This window comes from Rattus rattus, chromosome 11, assembly GCF_011064425.1.
Source record: "Rattus rattus isolate New Zealand chromosome 11, Rrattus_CSIRO_v1, whole genome shotgun sequence".
Taxonomy (NCBI): domain Eukaryota; kingdom Metazoa; phylum Chordata; class Mammalia; order Rodentia; family Muridae; genus Rattus; species Rattus rattus.
In genome coordinates, this window is record NC_046164.1 from 4,858,273 (window position 1) to 4,884,178 (window position 25,906).

General features: G+C 42.9%; 2 protein-coding genes and 1 pseudogene across 7 annotated transcripts in view; all 3 read right to left on the bottom strand.

Moving 5' to 3' along the window:
* Cdkl2 (cyclin dependent kinase like 2) overlaps window positions 1-20,326 on the bottom strand; it is a 34,673-nt gene extending 14,347 nt beyond the window's left edge. Inside the window, exons 1-7 of one of the 6 annotated variants that reach the window (XM_032916030.1) lie at window positions 20,181-20,326; window positions 16,512-16,710; window positions 12,712-12,906; window positions 8,799-8,977; window positions 8,289-8,401; window positions 4,817-4,962; window positions 1,072-1,160 (exon numbers count right to left, since the gene is read on the bottom strand). In XM_032916030.1, the coding sequence (XP_032771921.1) occupies window positions 1,072-1,160; window positions 4,817-4,962; window positions 8,289-8,401; window positions 8,799-8,977; window positions 12,712-12,906; window positions 16,512-16,679 (890 nt within the window). In that variant the 5' untranslated portion in view covers window positions 16,680-16,710; window positions 20,181-20,326. Of the gene's footprint in view, window positions 1-1,071; window positions 1,161-4,816; window positions 4,963-8,288; window positions 8,402-8,798; window positions 8,978-12,711; window positions 12,907-16,511; window positions 16,711-17,294; window positions 17,338-19,508; window positions 20,084-20,112 lie in introns of those variants that run through there. The other 5 variants (XM_032916026.1, XM_032916029.1, XM_032916028.1 and 2 more) reach the window with 5 other exon arrangements.
* Window positions 6,312-7,342, bottom strand: LOC116912121 (ribosome biogenesis protein NSA2 homolog). Its single transcript, XM_032916031.1, has one exon. It carries the CDS (start codon window positions 7,253-7,255, stop codon window positions 6,473-6,475), a length of 783 nt encoding a protein of 260 aa, XP_032771922.1. The 5' UTR covers window positions 7,256-7,342; the 3' UTR covers window positions 6,312-6,472.
* On the bottom strand, window positions 7,433-8,072 carry LOC116912122 (annotated as a pseudogene).
* Window positions 20,327-25,906: the final 5,580 nt, after the last annotated feature.

A 25,906-nucleotide genomic window follows, 5' to 3' on the forward strand; every position in this document is an offset into this window, starting at 1 on the left:
TCCAGGCAGAAACAACCGTCTACACCTCCATCTCCACAACATCCAACACAATCGTCCAGCCTCTGTGAGCACACGCAGGCACACACACACACACACACGCAGGCACACACAGTCATGCACACACACACACGCACACACGCACACACGCACACGCACAAATTCAACATAAAGAACACAAACTTTAAATAAAGGAGCTACTACAGCTAAGCATGGTGTCATCCACCTGTAAATCCCAGCACTCACAGGTCAAGGAGGGGAGGCATAGGCTACCTAGCGAGTTTCACATCAGCCAAGTAGGATGCAAGATCCTGCCCTGAATAACAAAACAAAGAGAAAAAAGGAAAGAAAGGAGGAACAGAGGGGAAAAAGATAGAAGGCAGAAATGACAACTGCCAAGTTCTGGTATACTATCAAAGTTTGACCTAGAATCAAGGAATACTAAATTACCTCAAAGACTATTACACACACACACACACACACACACACACACGCACACACACACACACGCACACGCACACACAAACAAAAATAACATACAAAGTTCACAAGTTAATATGAAATCAAATGTAAGAATGCAGATGTCTTGTGTTAAGCTAGATTGTTTAAGAGATCTGCAGAGTGATGAGCGTCAGGACCGGAGAGACAGCTCAGCAGTTATGAATGCATGCTGCTCTCGCAGAAGTTCTGAGTCTCCCAGCTCCATGTCGGGAGGCCCAGCATTACCTCTAACTCTTCTGACCCAAGAGAACCTTCATTTGTGTGCACATACATGAATTCAGACATACATGGACACACACAGGCAGCGACAGGAAAGGGCAACTGCACAGACGCAGCAACGCCACAGAGATTAGGGACCTGACTGAACAGTGGGTGTCACCACATGAAGACAGAAGAGTCTGCTTCATGAAATCCAGCAGTTCCCGTCTAGTACACATAGGAACCACCTGGGGACTGCGTTACTGCCAAGGCTGACATCCTGCAAAAGGAGTAATGACAAATAAGACTGTGACTGTGGAGCCTGCCCTTTGACCCTGGTCCCTACAGCCTGCAGAGCTCAGGCCAGCACTGTACCTCTCAGCAAATCCATCCATTTGAAAGAAGTCATGGTGTAGAAGGTCAGCGCAGAAGGGCCTTTTGTCTGGATCAATGTGCAAGCATTTCTGAAAAATTAAGAACACACAAAAGTCTTCCTCAGGAACAGCTGTCTACATTAGGTTTCTTCCTCACAGAATAAGGCACAGATTATGATAGTGGCCACCAGAGGTTTCTATGTCCCCAAAACAGACCCAGCAGGCATTCAGTATCGACAGATGCAAATAAATGCACAAATTACTAAGAAGCGGTCTTTCCAAGAAAAAAAAAATTGATTCTGGCCTCTAACTCTGTCTATACAAAATACAGGCAGCAGAACAAGTCAGACTCCACCATAGGGGTTGTTATACAACACAAACTGGTTCCTTCAACAGAGTGCAGGGTTTAAACAAAGAAGATTGAGTAAGTACGAGAACAACTGTCAGCTGTGGTAGTACATCTTGTTTTCCCAACATTTGGGAGACTGGGGAATGGGCTATAGGTTCAAGGCCAGCCTGAGTAATACAACAACACCTTCTTCCAAAAACACAAAAACATAAAACAAAACAAACAAAAACAACATAAACCAATGGCAACTTAGAGATTTTCCTATTTTTAGTTTTTAAAAAATTACATTCATTGCTCCGTTTCTGTGTGTAGGTGGGTGTGTATCTTGTGTGCATGCACACGAGGCACAGTGCACTTGTGGACGTCAGAGGACCCTGCAGCGTTGGTCTTCTCCTTTCACCATGTAGGTCCCAGGGACTGAACTCAGGTCAGCCTGAGCCATCTATAGATTGTCTTTACATCTGTGGTGGTTTGAATACACTTACCCATGGGGAGTGACTGTTAGGAGATGTGGCCTCGCTAGAGGAAGTGTGTCAGTGTAGAGGCCTCCAAGTGCTCAAGCCCTTGTCTGCCTGCAGAGGACAGTCTCCACCTGGCTGCCTTTGGAGCAAGATGCAGATCTGTCCGCTCCTGCAGCACCATGTCTGGCTGCCATTCTTCCTGCATGGTGATTATGGACTAAGTCTCTGAAGCTGTGAGTCAGCCCCCATTAAATATTTGCCTTTATAATAGAGTTGCGTTGGTCATGGTGTCGCTTTACAGCAATGAAACCCTAACCAAGACAATATCCTAATTTAAATTATCAAAGAAATGATAGCAGGACATGGTGGTGCATGCCTTTAGTTCAGCACTCACTGCTAATACTGGCACTTGGAAGATTTGCTTCTTTAGATTTACATGTTTATGTATGTGAGTACACTGTAGCTGTCTTCACCAGAGGAGAGCATTAGATCATATTACATATTTTTATGACCCCCCATATGGTTGCTGGCATTGAACTCAGAGCCTGTGGAAGAGCAGCCAGTGCTCTTAACCCCTTAGCCACCTCTCCAGCCCCTGATGCCCGCACTCGGATTGGAGCAGGTGGCTCTCTATGAGACTGAGGCCAGCCTGGTCTGTACAGTGAGTTACATGCCAGTCAAAGCTACATAGTAAGACTTTTTTGTTTTGTTTTGTTTTGTTTTGTTTTGTTTTGTTTTGTTTTGTTTTCAAGATAGGGCTTCTCTGTGTAGCCCTGGCTGTCCTGGAGCTCACACTGTAGACCAGGCTGGCCTCGAACTCAGAGGTCCACCTGCCTCTGCCTCCGGAGTGCTGGGTGGTGTGTGTGCCACCACCTCCCAGCTAAAGCCTTGTATTGAGAGAAAGAAAGGAAGGGAGGGGAGGGAGAAGGGGAGGGAGGGGAGGGAAGGGAGGAGGGAGGGAGGAGGGGAGGGAGGAGGGAGGGAGGGGAGGGAGGGGAGGGAGGAAGGGGAGGGAGGGAGGGAGGAGGGGAGGGAGGGAGGGAAAAGGAGGGAGGCTGAAGAAATAGAAAAAAACTTTTAATCTTTTAGAGGATTAAATGGGAAAAAAGACAGGCATTATCCTATAAACTTACTATAACTCATCGTTATCTCCGAGTGTGTCTGTGGTGTGTGGAGGCCCAACACTGATGTGCAGTGTTCTTTTTTTTCTTTTTTCTTTTTTTCGGAGCTGGAGACCAAACCCAGGGCCTTGCGCTTGCTAGGCAAGCGCTCTACCACTGAGCTAAGTCCCCAGCCCTTCTTTTTTTTTTTTATCACTCTGCACCTTGCATCTTTGAGATAGTCTCTCACTGAATCTGGAGCTCACCAACTGGGCTAGGCCATAGGGATCTCCTTGTCTCCCCAGCCCTCAACTCCCTGACCCCTGCACTGCTTGGAGATTACAGACATGCCCAGTGTCTTAGTTTCCTTCACTGTTTCTGTGATTAAAAAGCCAAAAACCAAAAACAAAAAACCAGTTTAAGGGAAAGGGTCCTTATTTTAGCTCATAATTCAAGATGCAGTCTATCATGAAGAAGTCAAGGCAACAGGAGCTTGAAGCGGCCATGGGGAGTGGCACTGTTAGGAGATGTCGCACACGCACAGTTAGAAGTAACAAATGCTAGCTTGAGTTGCTTTTTCCACTCTTATGACCCAGGACCCCTGCCCAGGGAATCATGGCACCCACAGTGGGCGAGCGGGTCTTTTTACCTCAAGTAATGTAGTCACCCTAGACATGCTAAGGGACCCTCCTCCCAGATGATTCCAGACGTCTCCAGTTTGGCAGCTCCAACCAGCACCCCGGCTTTTATGCGAGGTATGGCACACACTTTGCTGACAGCCATCTTTCTAGCCCCTATCTAAACTTTTCTAGTGAGTTAAAGACAGAGAAATCATCAAGTAAATGCTTGCATGAGCCTTGCACTTTAAGGATACTGTTTTGCAGTCCCTGAGCAATTAGTAACAATGACGTTCTGAACTAACAACCTTAAAGGGTCAACTCTCAGAGACAACTTAATGCAGTAGAAATCCCCAAGAGCTTCCTAAATTAGATACAAATAAAAGCAACAGTAATTTGTAAATTAGCTTTGACAAATCCAATGTCTAAGCAAAATATGTCAGGATAATAGCACTAATTATGAGCCTACAAACTTATGCCCTACATATTAATTTTCCTAATTATTTACATTTATTTCTCTTATTTTAGTTTTCATTTCCATATAAAACACAGTTTTTATGTTTTTAAATAAGAATGTTTTCAAACTTAGAGTATATTAGAAATGTTCTCTGAAATTTTAAGACAGATGAAAATTTCAGACTCTGCAAGCTTGAGCCTACACAAAGAACTATAAGCATCTAAGGAACATGGAGAGCCAGAGAAACAGTTTTCCCCAAGGAAGAGCACATCAACTGGTTAGTCAATACCAAATGGTGAGCCTTAGAACAACATGAGTAGACTATACAGACTGATCAGGCTATATTTAGAAATCATATATATATATATATATACATATATACACACACACACACACACACACACACACACACATGCATATGATAGCAATAATGGAAAGAGATGCCGAAGAGAAAGAGAGCAAGGAAGATTCAGAGGGAAAGGGAAGGGAGAAATGATATATTATGATAATAATCTCAAAAATAAAGGAAGGAGAGTTAAGGCTTTTATTCTGAAGTATCTCTAGCAACGTAACAAATTATTTAAACCTTTTCTTAGTGTACAAAATTTAAAAACACCAGAGGAAATTGTTGACCTGAAAGATAAGTTGGAAAGCAGGAAGGGAGAGATACAGAGAGGAGAGAGACGGAGTGAGAGACGTACATGAACCAAGTCTCTATCATACAAATTCCCCACCACAGAGAGGAAGGGAAGGTACAGTTACCTTTGCTAAACTGATCACGACTTCAGGGAGCTTCGGATAGCGGCTCTCCAGAGGCTCTGCTTCTATGTCTTTGATCTCAGGCAACCTTACTCCAGCAAACACAGGATTTTTATAAAATAGCTCCTGGTGTCTTGGGATTAAATTACCTAGGAGGAGAGCACAGTGCAGATGCTTGTCAGTACAGATGAGAGAAATGGTGGAGAGAGAGGTGGTGGAGAGGAAAGGGTGAAAACAGCCAGCGCAGCATAAGATTCTGTCAGCAAAATAACCGGAGACAAACCTGTCGACACAGTGGCACTTGGAAGTCTTTACAGTGTCTTGACACAGGACAGCACAGGGAGAGGAACACTGATTTTGAAACATTCATCTAAAAAAGTAAATACAGCTATAAGCAGAATTAATTGTGAAGACATGACAGGTGAAAGGTATCTTGTGCCACTCTAGATGAAGTACTACAACTCCCACCAGTAAAATGTTCCATTCTGCCCCAAAGCAAAGAAGATACAGCTACACGGACAAATCTACTTTAGGTAAGTCTTCCTCCAAATAAGAATTTCATTTTTGCTCAACAGATTGTATACCTATATCTAAGTTTAGATTTGAGCATTTTAACCTTTATCTCAATTTTAATACCTATTATATCATGATCTGTATAAATGAAAAAGTTAAATTTTACAAACGTTTTATTATACTAAAACTATAAATAAGTACAATACTGATGAAATAGTGAAAAGATTAATATATGCATCAGTACAGATGAAATCTGTTTCTCCCTCTTCCTTATGATACAAGTCATATAAAAATTCTACCACAAGAAATCATATACTTCATAAATTCTTAAACTCAAAAACTTAAAATGAAATAAATATTATCCCAAGTGCCCTCCTATTTTTCCATTTTAAAGTCTATCTTAGAAAGTGAATTACATAATCTAACAAATGTAAGCCTCAGAGTCCAGCTTTAGAATTTTATCCAAAGCACTAAGAACAAAAGGCAAGATCTGGTTAGCTAGGCATGGTGAAGCACATCTGTGCTCACAAACACGGTGATGCCAGAGCATCTGTATCACATCTGTGGTCACAGGTGTGGTGATGACAGCCATGGTCACAGCCTTTGGGAGGCTGATGCAGTCAAGACTTAGAGGCTTAGGCAGAAGGAGAGAGAGTTTGAGGACACCTTGTGGTACACAGTAAGACTCTTGTCTCAGAAAACATAAGAAAAACCTAAAATTCAAATGCAAGGCAACATTAAGCTATCTTGTCTTTTTCTCGTCTTCTCCTGGAGATGAAGATGAGGATAAAGAGGAGGGCTGGATCTCACCAAATGCTCACCGGCCCAGGGGAAAAGTGATGAGGACATCTTTGTTGTTGAGGGGATGGAGGTGAGAATGGTTCAGAACCAGGCTCCAGGTTACTAGGATTTTCTGACTTACTCTGAGTTCTCACTACACTGCCTTGTTATGACTTTTGCCACATTTTATTTTTTTTTACCTGTAAAATTGGGCAGTGTTTTGTTTTCCTTTACAATTTAATAAATACTTCTTGATGACTGCACATGGAGTAAGGCTGATTGGTAGTTCAGAAAGATCACAGCGATGGTGTTTTCCTGACACTGTAGTCTCCCATAGTGAGTGGAATGACTTGTATGATGTCACTGTCAAACCAGCAAGACTGCATTTATGCACCCATCATTTTCAGGATTGTTGGTAACTTGAGCATACTTTCCCCAAATGACCTTGCCTCCTTGTGTCACAAGGCCCAGCTCGCTTACATTCACTTCAATGACTGTCCCTTTGGTGATCACACCCAGGGTTGTATATAATGGGGAGGAGGGATTCTTTTTCACACCGAGTATAGGCAGGCAAAAGGTAGCTTTCAGCTCAGGGTGTGTGACATGGGCTTTTTTGAAACGTAGACCCATTGGCCTAATGAACCTTTCATATTTAGGTGGTTTTCTTGTAAAACCATCACCAACAAAGCAGACTTTTGTAACCATTCTCTTCCGTGCCTTCTTTTTTCTTTTTCCTGTTCGAATAACTTTCAATACTTCTGTTTCTCCTTGGGCACGATTTTTGGGTAGAGGGACCTCCCATTTTCCCGCCTTTTCTTTCCGCTTCTGCTTAATCATGTTGGAAAGTACTTTTGCTCTTGACTGCCCCTCTCTGTCCAGCAGGTAGGCAGGGACTGCTCCCTGTGGAGTCTTCTCGTCATCCTTCTGCTTGGTGTTTCTCTTCTCATGCATCTTAATGGTCTTTTTCATTTGTATTTTCTCGGCATGGCGCTGTTTATGGTAGAGCTTAGCCTTCAGGCCGATCATTTTTTTTGCTTTCTTTGAACGTTCATGGGCCTCCCCACCTTCTTTCTTTCTCTTTTTCTCATGGTAGTCCAAACGGTATCCATATCGTTTGCGGTGCAATTCAATATATTCATTTTGTGGCATGATGACAGCCGCGAGGCAGCGGTCCTCGACCTCCTGAGCTCTAAAAACTTCTTAATCCCAGCGTTATCACTGGCCCACGAGCCTGCTTCACTCCGCCACATTTTAAAATCAGCAGTGACTTTGAGCAACTTCAAGGTAGCTGACTGCATGCTAATATAACATTTGTTAATAGCATTTTTTAATTTTCCTTCCATTAGATTTATAATTTTACTTATCTTCAACAACCACTTCCTTCTCTCTTACACTGATCAGCCTTTCTAGAGGGTCAGTGTGTGTGTGTGTGTGTGTGTGTGTGTGTGTGTGTGTGTGTGTGTGTATCATGTGTGCATGTATGTGTGTACATATGTACATGTGGATATGTGTATGTGTTCGGTTTGTGCATATGTGTGTGTGTGTTTCCTTTTTTTCCCCCAGGCAACTTTTTACTTCATGAGTTTGTCACTCTCTCATTGGTTCACTAGTCCCACAATGAGAAAGGACTCAGCCACCCACAATAATGTTATTAATAGGAATGTGGATCTGTTTCACAAAGAAGCCAGTGACTCCCATGATAGCAAACCCCGTGGCTGTGGCCATGGCGATCTTTTGGAATTCTTTTCTATTAGGTTTGGTGCATCTTTTTTTTTTTTTTTTTGGTTCTTTTTTTCGGAGCTGGGGACCGAACCCAGGGCCTTGCGCTTCCAAGGCAAGCGCTCTAACCACTGAGCTAAATCCCCAACCCACATCTTTTAACCATAAGGAGAATTACAAAGATTAGCCGAATTGAGTCATTTACAAACTGCCGACCTGGCTCGACAAACTACATTACCTGATCCATGTTTGTGGGATGGTGGTCAAAGAGGGTTGAGATATGTACCTTAGGAGAGAACTGAGCCCAAAGAACTGGAAACCGGCTCATGTGTGTTTCCTATTTGCTCCCTACCTTCACCTAAAATAAGCATTATCTTTAATATGTGAGCAACTTAAACAACAACAGACACACACACAGGGGAAGAAAACCTGTAAAATTTAAAGCACAGATGTATAATCTTACCTAAACATGTCATAATATGATGTAGCTGATCAATATCGGATTCTCCTGGAAATAGTGGTTGCCCCATAAGCATCTCAATGACCAGACAACCAATGGCCCAGATATCAACAGCCCTGCAAACGAAAAGTTACGTGATGAAAGGCATGGCCTCCTGACCTCTGCCCTGGGCCTGCATCTTCTTGGTACTTCACCAGGTTGTCAGTTTTGGTTTTGAAAGGCATGGTAGTAGGTCTTGTCACTTGAAGGTACTTCTAGCCTTCTATTTTAATAAGTGAGATTTCCAGAAACTTCAACCATGAGATATCAAAGAAGAAAGATTGTGAAAAGCCTTACAGGAACTGTAAACCTTCTAAAGAATTTTCAAGGAGAAAGCACTGAGGGTCAGTAGAACTCACTTAGTAACCAGCACTGAACCCAGGCCTTCCTTTCAGTGTTAAGCGGATCATTTATGACAAACACATGCCACTTTCAAAGCGCCGGTGTCCACGCCCGGTCATTCCTGACTCTTACTTGCCGTACTTGACATCACCGACCAGCAGTTCTGGAGCTCTGTACCACCGGGTGGCCACATAGTCAGTGTAAACCTCCCCAGGAGCCGCCAATGTCCGTGCGAATCCAAAGTCACATAATTTTACAACGCCAGACTGTGAGACTAATATATTCTCGGGTTTTATATCTCTGTGTATGATCTAAGACAAAAAGAATCCATAGAGCATAAGATGTTAAATAAAAAATAATTTATTGGGGTACTTGCCACAAGCAGTACCATAATACAACACATAGAACATTGTTCCAGGGCTTGAGAACACTCACGTCTTAAGCTTCGTTAAACTAGCAAAGATCCTGAGTGAAGCTCGCTATCGTTAACCAACAGACAACTCTCAGTCCCTCACTACTGTCAAGATCGGAAACAAACTGCTGAAAACTAAGACAGTCAAGGAAAACTCATAGAGGAGGTGAGCTCTGCGCTAGGGTTTAATGCACGCCCACGTCAGCAGACACTTGGCCGTGTGTGTGTTGGACACCATATAAACTATCTTACATACTCTATAACACGGTACCACACGACGACCCTGAGACTTGCAGAGGGCTGGAATGAGGCTAACTGGTACAAGTTGGAGGAGAGAAAGGGATAGAGAGTCCAGTATCCCGGATCGTCCAAGCCAAACCAATTACACCCTGAAGTGGGCTGACACAAGCTCACATAGCTTGAGAGCTTGCAGAGATTAGAGAAGAGTGATTACTCTTCTGACAGGAAGCTGGAATCTGGCTTACTCTTAGGAGGATGTTTTATGGTCCATACATGGCAGTTTTAAGTTATTAGTGTTCAAACTCCGTACATTTTTTCAAGTTATCTATTTTTACTTTCTTTGCATTGGTGTTTTGCCTTACATTAGATGTAAACATTAGATGTCTATATAAGGTGTCAGATCCCCTGCAACTGGAGATGCAGACAGCTGTGAGCTGCCATGTGGGTGCTGGGAAATAAACTCTGGTCCTCTGGAAGGGCAGCCAGTGCTCTTAACTGCTCTGCTGAGCCATCTCTCCAGCCCAAAATCAGTACATTTTAATGAAAACAACTCGACCAAAACTGTCCCAGAATTTTGGGATTCATTAAAACAAGTTTAATTAGAAAAAAAACAAACAAAATCAAACATTTTGCATAGATACAGAAATGCTCAGAACACAAAAGCCGTCAATATTAAAATCCCACACTTTGAAGGCAGACTGGATAGTTAAATATGGGCTGATCATTCCTAAGGGAATGAAAATAAAGGGAAAGAGAAGTGTATGTGAGCAGAATACACTGGAATGTTCTTCAACACAAAGCCAGCCACTGATGGCCAGGTGGTGCTGGTGCACACCTCTAATGCCAGCACTCAGCGGGCAGAGGTAGGCGGATCTCTGAATTGAAGGACAGCCTGGTCTAAAGAGTTAGTTCCAGGATAGTCAAGTCTACACAGAGAAACCCTGTCTTGGAAAAAACAAAACAAACCAACAAGAGAAAGAAAACAAACAAAGCCAACACTACGGCCATATACTGATTTCATTCATAATCCTACCCTTAGCACAGAGACGAAGAGTCTAGCCACCCGTAATTAAGCATTTCAGCCTCACTGGTAAGAAACTGTCTTTTCTGAGACTACAAGTACGTGTTTTCCCCTGCCCTTTCCTCCCTCCCACCCTTCCATTATATTCTTCCTTGTTCTTTCAAATTTAGGACCCCCTTTCTATTGATAGTTGTTATATATTTCTAAGTACAGCCTGCTTAGTCTCTATCATGTTCCTCGTACGGTTTGGGGTTTGTCTGTCTGTCTGTCTGTTTTGGATTCACAATGAACGTGAAATGTGTGTGGCAGCTAGTAGTGACTGTCGAGGGATTTAGAATCACCTAGGAAATACATCTTTGGCTGAGACTGTAAGGTCAGTTTCAGAGACACCTAACTGGAGTGAGACCTACCCTGAACGTGGGGGGCTCCATCCCATGGGCTGTGGCCCTGGACTGAATAAAAGGAAGAAATCATGCTGAGCACAGGTTCCTTTCTCTGTGGCCTGACTGCATGCAGCGTGCTCTGCTGCCCCACATGCTGGCCGTCATGGCTTCCCTGCTACCATGCACTGTGATCTCAAACTGCGAGCCAGAATCCACCTGTCCCTCGTGAAGTTGCTGAGGTCATTATGTCATGTCACAGCAGTAAGAAAGATTACCAAGATGCTAGCACCTCACACTGACCCAGTTTTCCACATGGTCAAAATTATTATTATACATTATGCAGTCTGTTCCTGTGGCAATCTTATCTGATTTAGTAAGCTGGCATCCAGTTTCCTGAGCTTGATTAATGGTAGTCTTTGTGATAAAAACAATGTCAAACTGGATTTCTCAAACATCAGTTTTCTGAGACTGGATCATTGCTTCAGGGGCCTCACCGAAAAAGTCAATGTTCCCCTAGGTTTGAGCCAAACTAGATGTCTCTACAGAATAATTTATATCTGTACACACAGATATAGTCACCGGAGCTATATACTGCACCATAACAACGTGGCGGGAGGGGACAATAAGGCCATGAAAACTGAAGAGGGATAGTGGGAAAAGTGCAAACACCCGAGCGTTTAGGTGGTGGCACACACTTCTCCTCTTACTGATGGCTGTTTATGCTTCTGAGTGAGTGTGTGTCGTGTGTGAGTGCTACCAGTGACATCTCCTGAAGCTGGATACCGGGTAGTTTTGAGCCACCAGGTGTGAGTGCCAGAAACCCAACACAGGTTCTTGGGAAGATTCGTGAGGCCATCTCTGTAGCCCCTACTTAGGTTTCTGTTGACAGAGTCTCACACGTAGCTGGCTTCAGGTTGCCACTCAGCCCAGGATGGCTTCTGTTGCTTGGGAGGTAGCCCAAGGACTGAGATGCCTGCCGTGCGCCTCCACACTTGGCTGTTGTGCTGAGGAGCAGCCGGGGCTGTGCACAGGAGGCAAGCACTATCCGCAGATTACCTGCAGCTTTCAAACTACATGCCACTATCGCTCCTGATGACTGCATCACAAGAGGGGGTCACAGAAAGTATTTTGTAAAACTGGCCAAGTGTATATTGAGTTGTTCGTTATGCCTTGAGGGTGCTGCTTTTCCTGGAGGTGCTTTTCTATAGTGTTCAAAAGACAAAACTAACAAACACTGTTGATACAGGCTAGATGAGGAGAGCAGAGGTTTTCACACTCTCATACTCTACAAGTAGGCAAAAACAAAAAACAAAAAAACAAAAACAAACAAACAAAACACAAGTCAGAAAAATACAGACTCCTTTGTATACATATTTATCAAAACTCATTACTTCAAAATTGACAAATCAGAAAATGTTATGTTAAAAAGAACAAAAAATAATCAAGGGACAAATATTTAAGTCCAGTTTAAAGGGAAGTACTTAGTGTTTTAGTATTCAGGGGTGGGGGAGCTGGAGAGATGGCTCAGTGGGTAAAGGCACTTGCCACCAAGCATAAAAATCTAAGTCCAATCCCCAGGCCTTACGTGGTAGAGGGAACTGACTCCTGCAAGTTATACTTTAACATGTGCACTGTGACCTGGGCACACATGCAATCAGTCAACTGATGTACAGAAAGGGCACTGATGTTTGCAACTCACTTTAAAATATGGAAGTACTAGAGATTAATAAGTTAATGGACAAACCCAGATTATAAAACTTAGTGCCCACACTTGTAAAATAAGACCAGGAAACTCTTAAGTGTGTAATACAGCTAATGAGAATAGCTATTGTGTACCTCTCAACTTTCCATTATGACATGTGGAAATTAGCAATACCAAATTTAATTTCTTATGTTACTGAAATAAATATCTCATTAAACTAAGTCACATCTTAACTTATATACATACAGTAAAGGATTGGCAAAATAAGCATCATACCTAATACTTACATTGTGACTATGGCAAAATCCAATTCCATTAATGATCTGAAACAAATACTTTTGAACTACTTGATAGTCTAGTCCATTTGGGAAGAGTTTCAAGTCATCAAGAATCGTATGGTCAACAAATTCAAAGACTAAGTACCAACGCTTCTTTTTCTTACACACTTCCAACAGGTTCACCAAATTTTCATGCCGCAGTTGCTGTTATTAAAAATATATAGAATAATTTTAGATCAAGTTATGAGAATTAGCTATCATTTAAAAGGTATTAGTGTAAGAAAAACATATAAACAAAACGCATAAACAATGCTCATTGTAAAAGTATGCTCAAATTCAAGAATAACAGTCAAAAGAGCATGTTGTTCCTTCTCCTCTCAGAGAGCACAATAAAGCTGGTTCTTAAAATTACAAAGCAGACGGCACTCAGGACTAACAAGGAAAGGCAGGCCGAGTAAAGCCACACAGAGACGCTTGCTAAAAGAATCTATCAGACAAAATAAAGAATTTCATTAGGAAAAACTCAAAAAGTACAAATTGAGAGAAATTGAGACTAACAGATTCAATCCTACAGTCAGCCCTAGGATAGAAAGAAATGATCACAAACCATAACGGATTTCTGGTCCCCAACAAACTCCTGTCCACCTCCCACTGAACCTCTTACTAATGGATGCTCCAAAAGTACCACCTTACCATAAAATTTAAAACATTCAAGGGGCTGAGGGTGCAGCTCAGTAAGAGAGGCCTGGCCTAGCGTGAGCGAGGCCCTGGGTTCATCTAGCACGAAAGAGGAAGGGAGGGAAGGAAGGACAGACAGGAGGGGGTGATTATCCCGAAGTCTGTTCAACGATGCTGTACATATGAAAAGAGTAGGACAAACGGCAGGTTGACGCTCCCCAAATATAAAACAGTATAAAAGGAAGAAATCGAGATTATGTGACCCAATAACTGTGCTTAATCAAATTGTATTTAAGTAAAAAAAAGGGGGGAAACAATTTTGAACATGGGAAATTTATCAATTTCATATAGGAACAAACCTTATTGAAATATGGGCATCAAAGCTATGAAACAGAAAGTGCACATTTTGGTTTATTTTTTATTTTTTTGAGACAGTCTCTCTAGTATAGTATAGTATAGTATAGTATAGTATAGTATAGTATAGTATAGTATAGTATAGTATAGTATAGGTCTGGCTATCCTGGGACTCAATTCAAAGACCAGGCTGGCCTCAAACTCAGAGAACTCCATCTGCTTCTGCCTCTGCCTCTGCCTCTGAAATGCTGGCATCAAAAACATGTGCTACCATATCTGGCTATAAATCTTTATTTTTCAAAGTCCAGTAAGACAGACAGCTAGCTTCTCATGGAACACTGAGAGACAGGAGAAGAGTGGAATCAAATTTTGAACATAATGTAATGAACTCTAATAATTCTGTTTTCTGTGGATATAGTCTGTTAAAAACAAAAGTATTTTTTCAGACTGACAAAAATGAGGAGCATTCCTTGCTAACATAATATGCTTTAAAGAAAATAAAAGATTCACTTCTTTACTTTCAGTTTTCTTTTTAGGCAGAAATCCAAGTAGCCTCAATCCTCTTGGATCAGCCTCCCGTGGGATTATACGTGTAAGCTACCCTGACTGGCTAAAGAATTTGTTTTAAAGCAAGACAACTGAGAGCAGGGAAGCAGCCGAGAGACAGAGGAAACACAGAAGAGTGATGCAAAAGATAGATCTTAAATATATCCCAGCATGCCGACTGCAAACATTTAACAGTGCAGACAACCAGACTCCACGAAGGCAATAACACCCATCTCTAGTAAGGGGAGGGACGAGACAGAGGGGTGAGCACTGTCACAGGCCCCAGACCTTGCACGGCTAATCCCCTAGGGCAAGTGCCATGTAGGCTGTAAGACTCAGCGTGGTGCGTGTGGACAGCACCGTCTGCCAAAACTAAAACGAAGGCCTGATCCAAGCAAGTCCACAGTTAGAGGAAACTGTCTTACTACTACACGTGCTTCTGTGGCTTCTGCTTCTGTGGCTTCTGCAGTTCTGCTTCTGGCTGTTCTTGTTAACTGAATTATGTCAACTCAGGACATGTTCTTTGTGCTTAAAAGCTCACCTGAGAAAGGCTCAGGGCTGCGCTGGGCTCCTGAACACTCAGTGTAGATGCTGGCTGGCTAACAAAGACTTTCTGTTGGCTTCAACTCATGTCTTCTCTGGAGAATACCCACAGAAAGTACAGCTAAAATGTCTAAGAGTCTACACTGCAAAAGCAGCGATTTGGGGTATTAGTAAGTTAAGTAACTTTACTGTGATTTTAAAAGACTGGAAAACAAATAAATGATAAAAAAGAATTGGAGAGACGACAGAAGTCAACAGGAAACTAACAAAGAGAGTCACAGTACTGTGTGTTCTGTGGAGAATGACTGGTTTAGAATGAGTGGGTGTATTAAGGATACAGCAAGTCAAAATAAAGGAAGGAATCATCAGAAGGCAGGCAATGGGGAGCAAGACATCTTCAAATGAGGTGCTTACAACATCCAGCAGAAACTGACTGCGGAAACCCAGTTAAGGCAGCCAGCTGGAGTTCCCAGTTGAGAGTTCTGGAAAGGCAGAAGGTCCCTCTTCAGTGATGCTTCCAAGTAAACAGCCAACAGCACATAGACTGCAGAGCACCATCAAAGAATGTATTTATAGCGCCCAGCAGAAGGGGCTGGGGAAGTCCTAACGGCATCCCAGCTGGAGTCCCTCACTCGAAGTCCTAGGCAGAGAACTCTCTCACCATGGGTGAGCTTCTGGCTTCTCACTCCCTCCATGGGGAGTTTTATACCATGGGAGAACCCTGTGTTGAAAAGGTCTATATCCTAAGCTCTTCTCCAGGGTGAAAGGTTAACACCCATCCTGTTATAGAACCAAGAGGCCAGCATGAACAGGGGTTTTAGAGGACACTCAGGATAAGCATGAGTCTGTGAAGGGTGTGTGGGCCTCCTCATTCTCACACTCCACATTCAACAAGGACAACAGAGATGACGATGCGGGAAGCTCTATAGTGCGAAACACTAAACACGACTGATGACACAGACACCAGCTCTCTGTTCATAAGGCATACACAGAGGTTAATAGACAAACAAGATTAAAAGGTAACTGGATGCTTATAAAATGCTCAAACAACCATGTTGACGTGAAAGTATACATTAATAAGACCAAAAGTGGGGCTGGAGAGAGGGTTTCTCAATGTACCGCTGGCTGGCATGGAAGTTGCTATGCAGACCAGGCTGGCTTCCAGCTTGAGAGACCCACTTGCCTCTGTTCCCCTAGAGCTGTGTCTACAGACATCCACACCAAGCCCGGATCTTCTTATAACGAGACAAATATAAAAACATGGTCTAGGGGAACAGCTAATCCACAAAGCGCAAGTTCCAGAACCCACAGGAAAAGCCAGGTATGAGATCGTGTGGGGGCAGGGAAAGGCATCAAGACTGGGGCTCACTGGCAAGCCAGTCTACTCTACTTAGCAAGTCCCTGGGTGGCCAGCACATGAGTAGTAACGCTAAGTTTGTCCTCTGGCCTCTACATGTACATGTGCACTCCCATCTGCACGTGTGTGCACGCATGTGAGCATGCATACACATATACCACATATACTCACACAATATACTGTCACACATACATACATGCACACATACCACACACACAAGCGTATACATACACATAATCACACACACACACACCACAGTAATGTTTTCCTTCAAATGCAACAGTCTTGAACAAGAAGCGACTTCCCTTTTCAGCTCAATGCATGCTCTTACCTTTAGTAACTTGATTTCTCGCATAGCAATCTTCTTAACCATTTTATCATCATCGCTTTCTAAGAACTTCTTAATGGCCACAATTCTTCCACTGTCTTTGTTCCTACACTTCATCACCATTCCGTAACTGCCCTCACCAACCAATCCTAGGTTCTCATACTTTTCCATTTTGCTTCAAAACCAGTAGGAATTTTTCTTGCTGTGGAAACCAAAGCACGGCATTAACAGCGCTGAGTGTGTCCATTCCCTCCACTCTCCCAGACAACTCGCTCTTGTGAGACTGTTTCCCTTGTCAGCGGTCACTGCGTTCACTACAATCTACGATGACACAATTCCTTACCATTCCCACAGGAAGCTATGCTTTCAAAATGTGTATACAATATAAAAATAGACAATGCACTGGACTGTGATAGTGCATGCCATTAATCCCAACGCTCGCAAGGCAGAGGCAGAAACATCTCTGTGAGTCCCATGCCAGTCTGGTCTATGGAGCAAGTTCCAGGACAGCCAGAGCTACACAGAGAAAACCTATCTCAAAAAATAACGCAAACAAACGAAAAGGCATTAGTGCTCTTCCAGAGGACCTGGGTTCAGTTCCCCGCACACCCACAGTGGGTCACAATCGTCTGCTGCTCCAGTTTCAGGGGACCCAACCTCCACTTCTGGGCACATGCATCAGGGACAGGCATGTATATATATATAGTGCACACAGGTATGTGCACAGAATACACTCATACAAATAGAATACAAATAAACAAATCTACCGGCCATGGTGGCACATACCTTTTATCTTAGCACCCAGGGGGCAGAGGCAGGTAGATCTCTGAGTTTGAGGCCAGCCTGCTCTACATAGTGAGTTCCAAGACAGCTGAGGCTGTGTAGAGAGAACCTGTCATGAACACAGAACAAAAAATAAATAAATAAACCTACCTTAGAAAAAATTTATACTAGATTCAAAATGTCCAAGTTGGAAGAATTTATGTACTTTCAACTTAATTGTAAAAAGTTATCATGACATAACCACTGGATTAATACTGAATTTTTAGTAGATTTTTCTCATCATGCTGATTCAATTATTATATTAAACTTGAATCACTTAAATCTCACTGACAGGGTTCTTTCCCATCTAGATATAAGGCATTTTCTGAATAAAGTCTATTATAAATGGATCTTATGGGGCTGGAGAGACGGCTCAGTGGTTAAGAGCACTGGCTGCTCTTCCAGAGGTCCTGAGTTCAAATCCCAGCAACCACATGGTGGCTCACAACCATCTGTAAAGAGATCTGATGCCCTCTTCTGGTGTGTCTGAAGACAGCTACAGTGTACTTATATATAATAAATGAATAAATCTTTAAAAAAGATAAATGGATCTTATTTTATCAATAATTGACAAAAACCCAGCAACAGGTGTTTTATATTGTATAGTTTAATGCAGAAAAAAATTATTTTAGGGCTGGGTATGTGGTTAGTGGTAAAGTGTGTGCTTAGCATGAGTTTCAGTCCTAGACCACACGTATTCATATTCTCACACACACACACACACACACCATACCTATGTATATACACACACACACCATACCTATGTATACACACACACCAATGCATATATACACACACACCATACCTATGTATAAATACACACACGCGCGCACACACACATATATATATGCCACCATGCCCAGCATAAATTTTATTTATTTTTTTAAGCTGACTTTTGAATTTAAATTCCAGCAGCCATGAATAAAAAAAAATATATTGCACTAGAGCCTCCTTTGGTTTCAACAGGGGTTTAGGAGGGCTTAAACATTAGGTACATTTATATTTTTAAAAATATTAGTTTATATTCAAATGATGACTCATAGTTGAATTTTTAAGAGCCTGACCATATAAAAAACTTATCACAAACTCGTGGAAGGAAAAAAACACTTCTTTCCTCTCTCTTAATATTGAGTATGGCGGCCATATAAAGCTAATGTGTTCCCACACTGTAAAAAGTGTTTTCTAGAATCATAGCAAAGGAGGAAAAACAAACAAAAATAACCATTCTTTTTATTCTAAAAATTATTATAATCCAAAGTATATATTACATTTTCAATATCTGGCCTGTGTGTGTGTCTGTCTGTCTGTGTATGTGTCTGTCTGTCTGTGCACACTAACCCAGGGCCTCTGACAGATGCTCTTCCTACCATGGAAGTGCACTGTCTGGCAGCCATGATTTGCATAGTATAAATGTAGATTGCATAGAAAAGCAAAGATGGATGGGGAGAACAGAAGAATCCTATTTTATTGCCAGTTTGGATATAAGATTCTACTAAAACCTATTTACAGTGCCACAGATAATACTGACTTCCCATACAAATCACATTTTAACTTCTTTTTACCTTTAATTACTTTTTAATAAAAAGTTTACATTTGGAAAAACCTTCAGTGTGATTCCAACTAGCTTAGTTTTTAACCTTCCCTTGAATATACATTATAAAGGAGTAAGCTTTAGGCTAGTAAAAATACTATAAATGGTTGGAAGCTATAGTCTGGATCGTTTTAAACATATTGTAATTGGCATCTTAGATATTTGAAGATGCAAGATGAACCAAATAAAAAATGGCCTTAATCATGTCTACAAAGTTGTGAAAGGTATCATAACCTAGTATTATACAAGTGAACCAATCCAAATTTATTTCCCAACCAACATGCGGACACACTACATAGAGCATACCTGCTTATTCAAGTGGGCCTGTCTAAAATATCTTAAGAGTATCATGGCCTAAAATATGCTTTGTTTCTTCAGTTACTCAAAACCCTCTTGCCTTCTCACTCTTAAATCTATGAATATCACGTGGCATACAAAAAAGAAGTCTGGTACGATGGCACTATACTAATTTATGCTACACAAGCATACTGTTCAAATACTACCAATTTTCTTTGGTTAAAATCAGACTGAAATCGCTCATAGATAAAAGAACGAGATAACAGGGCTTTTTAAAGTATTATACTTACTATTTCTTCCAAACCCTTCACATGGAAAGAGCCAAAGGTTTTCAACTTGGAAACAAATTTGAGGTGATATGCATCTCGCTAGCAGATCTAAAAAGATGCTGACTAGCAAACTAGCAATCCCAGTATTGGGATTTCCTCTGCGGACGCAGTTACTGGTCCTAGGTGAAGCAAGCAGGGAGGCAGATTGGCTTCTGCCCTCCGCAAGCTCACACTTCCGAGGACTGCCGGCCGCATGCTGCCGTCGTCAAGGCAACGACCTCACTCGGTCCCCAGCCATAGGCAGTCTCCAGAGAGAGAGGGGAAGGGCCCGAGTCAGAATGCGTCTGTGACAGGCACGGACACTAACACCTGTCACGGCCAAGAGCTGCAGAGAAACGAACTGGGAAAAGAGAACACCGCCTGCCAAAAGCCCTCCGGTCGCTCATCTCCCGGAAGCAGCACCTCGTCAAGTAGCCCTGGGCGAAGGCGTTGGCCAGCTGCAAGGGGCGGCTCTCACCCGCCCGGGCCTGCCCCGCCTACGCCGGAGCCTCCCTGATCCTGATTGGCTGAGGCCTGTCGTCAGGCGTTATGATTGGCTCCGTGCCACCCCGCCCCGCCCCTTCACCTGGAGCCCACAGGTTCGATCAGCTGACGCCCGCGTCTCCACACCTACAGTCTTAAGTTTGTAGAGACCTGTCCGTCGGTGCCAGGAGACCTCAGCTCTCAGGGGAACGCAGATCGCTCGCGTGGTCACGAGGAGAGCCAAGGTGACGGTTCTGTGGGACTGAGGAGACTGTGAGATTTCCCAGCTTGCCCGCCCGCGGCGCGGCGGGGCGCGGGCCCCACCCGGGGAGGTTCCGCCCAGCCGCGATTCCTCGTTTCCTTTCGGTTCCGGGCGGTGGACCGGAAGAGCCTAGTAGGTTATTTAGCCGAAATAGGTTGAATGGGTATCTGTTGACAGACCTGACAGGAACGCCAGCCTGGTAGGGGAAGATTTGGGGTAGAGCCCAGAGAGGATATGACAGCAAGAAAGGTGCTGGAATGGGTGCTGACTGCAAGTGAAGCAAGCTGGAGCTTAAAACTTGTCTTATGTTTGAAGACTAGATGAGCCATGACTGGGCAAGATCGGAAGACCATTACCAAGCATATGCTGACGTCGTAAAAGAAGTCGGGAAATGGAGTCTCCCGGGTTATTAAGGGACTGAGATCGTAAAGCCAAATATTTTTTTACTTGTACTCACAATAGCCACACAATTTTTAGTCATATTTAGTTCCTAAAATAGCTCGATCCAGGGAAGCAATAAAATAATAAAATAAAAGTTGATAACAGACATGTGTATCCTAGCCAGCACCCAGGGGTCATTCTTGCATACTGAGGTGTAAGAGCAATTGTTTTATAATCTCTTAGTTTCCTTCTGCATTAATCTCCCAGTGCTCAGTTACCTTTATTCACCAAACTGCTTAAAATCTAGTTCCCGAACCTATAATTTTGAGAACCACCTCAGGAAACAGGGTATGGGGTTTTTTTGTTTGTTGTTGTTTTGGACAACCCAAGATGTGAGTTATAATGTACCAATGAGCTGTGACCACGCTGAAGATAATTCCCACGGCTTCTCTCTAGATTGTGTGAGTATGCTTGGTGCCCACAGAAGCCAAAAGAGGGCGTCAAGACCCCCTGGAACTAGTTCCAGCTGGTTTCTGAGTTGCTATGGGTGTGCTGGGACTCAAACTTGGGTCCTCAGGAAGAGTGACAGGTGCGCTTAGCCGCTGAGCCATCTCTCCAGCCCTTCATGTGAACTTTTATGGCACAAACTGGGGTTTGTTAAGGCAAGAAACTCATATTTTTTATTTTATTTTTGCAGATTTACAAAAATAAACAGTTGAGGGGCCCTCAAAAAGGCCTTGACACTGGAATGGCCCATTGGTATCCATGGGAACTGAAAGGACAAAGGCTAAAATTGGTGAGCAGGTGTTGCTTGAGAAAACATTTAAAAGTTGGAAGTAACCGTAAAGGAAATAGAAGGGATTCAAGAAGTCCCAAGTCCCCTTAGGAACTAGGAGGGTAGTCCAGTGGTGGAGTGCTTGCTTACACTGCACAAAGCCCTGGGTCCCATACCAGACAGTTTATAAAATGAAGCGGATGGTGTGGCACAGCCCTGTAACCTCAGACCTTGGAGGTGGAGAGAGGAGTACCACAAATTCAAGATCCCTTTCAGCTACAAATCAAATTCAGGGCCAGCCTGGGCTACATGAGACACCATCAAGAAAGGAAGAGGAGGGAAGACTGTACATCCTGTCATCCAGTTACTGAAGAGGAGATAGAAGATATAGAACAACTGGGATTGTTGCTTTCTTCATGAACCATAGGATAACCGGCAGAGAAAAATGGTAGCGAAGGAGGCAGCAACACTTCGAGAAATACCAAGTGCAAGGGTTTATTAGGCAAGAAGATTCAAGGGGGCTGGAGAGATAGCTCAGCGGTTAAGAGCACTGACTGCTCTTCCAGAGGTTGAGTTTGGTTCCCAGCAACCACATGGTGGCTCACAATCATCTGTAATGTGATCCGATGCCCTCTTTTGGTGTACTGAAGACAGCTACCGTGTATTCACATAAAGAAAATAAATACATCTTTAAAAAAAGAATTCAAGGAGAGAACCACGCACATTAGCTAGCCTAGATCTTTAGTAAATTTCATTTTTTTTTTCTATGAAACCATACTGGTCAGCCTAGCATAAGAGTGAAAACTTTAATCCCTGGAAAGCATCTCTCTGAGTTCAAGGCCAACCTAGACTACACTGCAGGTTCCAACCCAGCCAGAGTTATATATTGAGACCCTCGCCACAAACAAAACAACAAAAGTACTGGTCAGACCCAGGCTCAAGAAGTTGTAAGCTTAAACTCCCTTAGGTAGGTAGTTACGATAAGTTTCACTTCACTACGAACAGAATAAACCCAGTGTGCTGACTGAACGTGAGTCTATGGTGAAAACTGACCTTGTTTCATACAAGTTGCCAAGTTCAAGGGCAAAAATGGAGAAAATGAGGAAGGTAATGCCCGATGATTAAGCACGGGAGGCAAGGAACCCAGAATGCTGGGAGAGCCTGGTACCCAGCTAAGCACATGGACAAGTTACAATGGTTCTTAAAATTAGAGATCACCAGGATAAATGGAAAATGTTCTAAGGAAAACACTGGAAATGCCCGAGGTGGACCCAGCAGCCCTCCAGGCACAACAACAAAGCAAAGCTGTAAATAGGCTAAGGAATATAACAATTCCACTTCTCCATACACACCAAGAGCAGTGACGCCAAGTATCACCCAGAAGCTTCCATTCAGATGCTGGTAGCTGTGCTGTTGACAGCAGCCAAGTGGAAACCCAAGTGTCCATTAGAGTTTAGCTCTAGCATTTTCATTCAGTACAACAGTAGCTCTCAACCTGTGGACTGTGACCACCCCCCGCCCCCCAGTGGCCGAATATCAGACCTGTAAGTCAGATATTTACTTACGATTAATAACAGCAAAATTAGTTGTGAAGTAGCAACAAAATATTTTTATGGTTGGGGTCAATATGAGGAGCTATAGTAAAGGGTCGCAGCATTAAGAAAGTTGAGAACCAGTAGATTAGAGGTGCTTTGGAAAAGGAAATGACCACTAATGGTATAGGGTTTCTTTTGGGAGGTGATGGAAGATATTCTGGAATTAGATAATAGTGATGGTTATATAGCATTGTAAAATCTACAAGAACACTTTTAGCAAGGTGTAGCCAGTGAGATGGCTTAACAGGTAAAAGTGCTTGCCACCAAGCGTAAAAACTTAAGATTGATGGCTGGGATCCACAGTGTGGGAGAAGAGAAGCCAAAAGCTGTCTTCTGATGTGTAAATCTCGTGCGTGAGCACACATGCCCTCCCCCCAACACACACATACACAATTCTTAAAGTGATTGTAAGGCGTGTAAATTATCTCTTTAAAAAAAACTGCAAGGGCTGGAGAGATGGCTTAGTGGTTAAGAGCACTGACTACTCTTCCAGAGGTCCTGAGTTCAAATCCCAGCAAGCACATGGTGGCTCACAACCATCTGTAATGAGATCTGATGCCCTCTTCTGATGTGTCTGAAGACGCTACAGTGTACTTATATATAATAAATAAATCTTAAAAAAAAAAAAAAAACAAACTGCGGGGTTGGGGATTTAGCTCAGTGGTAGAGCGCTTGCCTAGCAAGCGCAAGGCCCTGGGTTCGGTCCCCAGCTCCGAAAAAAAGAAAAAGAAAAAAAAAACTGCAAAACTAAAACTCACCCATCTCCCTAGAAATCCCCTTTTCAGTGAACTTATAAATCTTAAGCTTACAGTAGACCTATTTTCCTCATACTGACAGTCATCTCTATTAAACTATTTCATGACCATTATTGCTATACACTTGTCATCAAAGGCCAGTATGTACCAGTCAATTCTTGCCTCCCTATATTTGCCCCCAACCTCTTCAGCTTTTGGCATCATCTCAAGTAATAAAGTGAACGACGGGCTCCTAAAATCTTGACAAGTACATTGTACAGCATGTAACTATGAATGCAATACACCACTACATTTAAAAAATGGGGGCTAATGTGTAATGAGTGCAAGGCTCTGGTTTTTAATCCAATAAGAGGGGAAGCAAAACCAAAATGGACTGGCTGGTTTTGGAGTTCTGAAAGAGTCAATTCTGTTCTCAATCTAGACCAATTTCGTTTATTAAAAACTTAAGAGCTAGGTATTGTAGCACATACCTTTAATCCCAGCACCTGCAGAGGCAGATAGGCTTCAAGTTCCAAGCTAGCCTGGTCTACATAGCCAGTTCTAGGACAGCCCGGGCTATATTGACTGTGTCTCAAGAGGGGTGTGAGAGCCAAGTCTACATATTGAGATCAGAGGTCTCAACCCACTCCCACACCAAAGGCGGTTAGACTTGGAGGTGGAAGATACAGCATACCACTTGTTCCAAGTTCCACTTAACTCCTATTTTGCTCTCCGTCACTAAGGTATTGACAATAGTGCCACCTTGAGAATTTGTATGTCCTCAAATACAAACGTTGCCTTCTACTTGATTTCTTCTCACACTGGTAACATGCCTCAGGCATATTGCTCCCTTTAATTCTCTGTAGCCTCTATAGTATTCTGAAGCAATTTTTCAGAAAAAGGAGCTGGACAGATGATTCGGCATTTAAGTACACCGCCTGCTCTTCCAGAGGATCTCGGTTTGATTCTCAGAAGGGGTTCACAATGGCCTGTAAGTCCAGTTCTGGACTACACTAGTTGTACACTGACATACACACAAGTAAAACACCCATCCCCATATATACTTATCAAGTTCAGGAGTCTGTATTAATCAGTTCCCTTTGTTACCCCAGTCTTAGGCTTTATCTATATCACCTCATGGAGATGACTCTTACCAAGCCACTATCTGCATGCTGCCACTCATCTGTGGTGCATAACTGCTGCTGACAATAAACTGCCCTTTTCCTGGCCCTACAGATGGCTTACTTCTTGCTGCCAATGAATCTTGGTATAGCCATGAAGACCTCTATGGACCCAGTCCTAGCCCATAAAAATCAAGATCCCTCATGTACTACTTCCTGTTTAGATAGCTAAAAGTAATTTCGAAGCTAGCATACACTTAAAACTGTAGACTCTGCCTTCTAACTGTTCCTAAATGACCCAATGGGCCAGAGAAGCAGCTACTGCATTTCTTTTTTTTTTTTTTTGGTTCTTTTTTTTCGGAGCTGGGGACCGAACCCAGGGCCTTGCGCTTCCTAGGCAAGCGCTTTACCACTGAGCTAAATCCCCAACCCTAGCTACTGCATTTCTACTCTAACACTCTTACCTGAACCACTAGACACTTTAGGGTCTAATTTTACAAGCTGGCCTGTCAGTAACTCACATTTGCTATTCTGATTCCTAAGCAGCATTTGTTAACTACCTGTACTTTCCGTGACACCAGTCCTTGCCATATTTGGTGTCCCAATATTCTCTGCATGCAGCCTGTATTTCAATTGGGAATCCATCTAAGAGCTTAGTAGTCAGCCTCCTCTGTACTCCTAGGTGATCTCATCTCATCCAAAGGATTCCAAGCTCCACTCAGCAGAGCCTTAGTTGGGTGTAATGATTCACACAGACCCAGGAGTAGATATGGCCCATGAATAGAAGGCCAGCCTGATCTACATAGCACGTTTCAGACCAGTTAGGGCAACACTGTGAGACTACCTTACCAACAAATAACACATTTGACTGACACCTCATCATGAATATCCAAACTGGCCTATGAAACATCCATGTTGTTTTCCCATTTGGAACACTCTTCTTTCTAGATTTTCTCAAGGAAATTGTTTGATCTCAAATGTGCCTCACTTCATTAACCCCCACCCACCCTGGGATATAATAGATCCGAT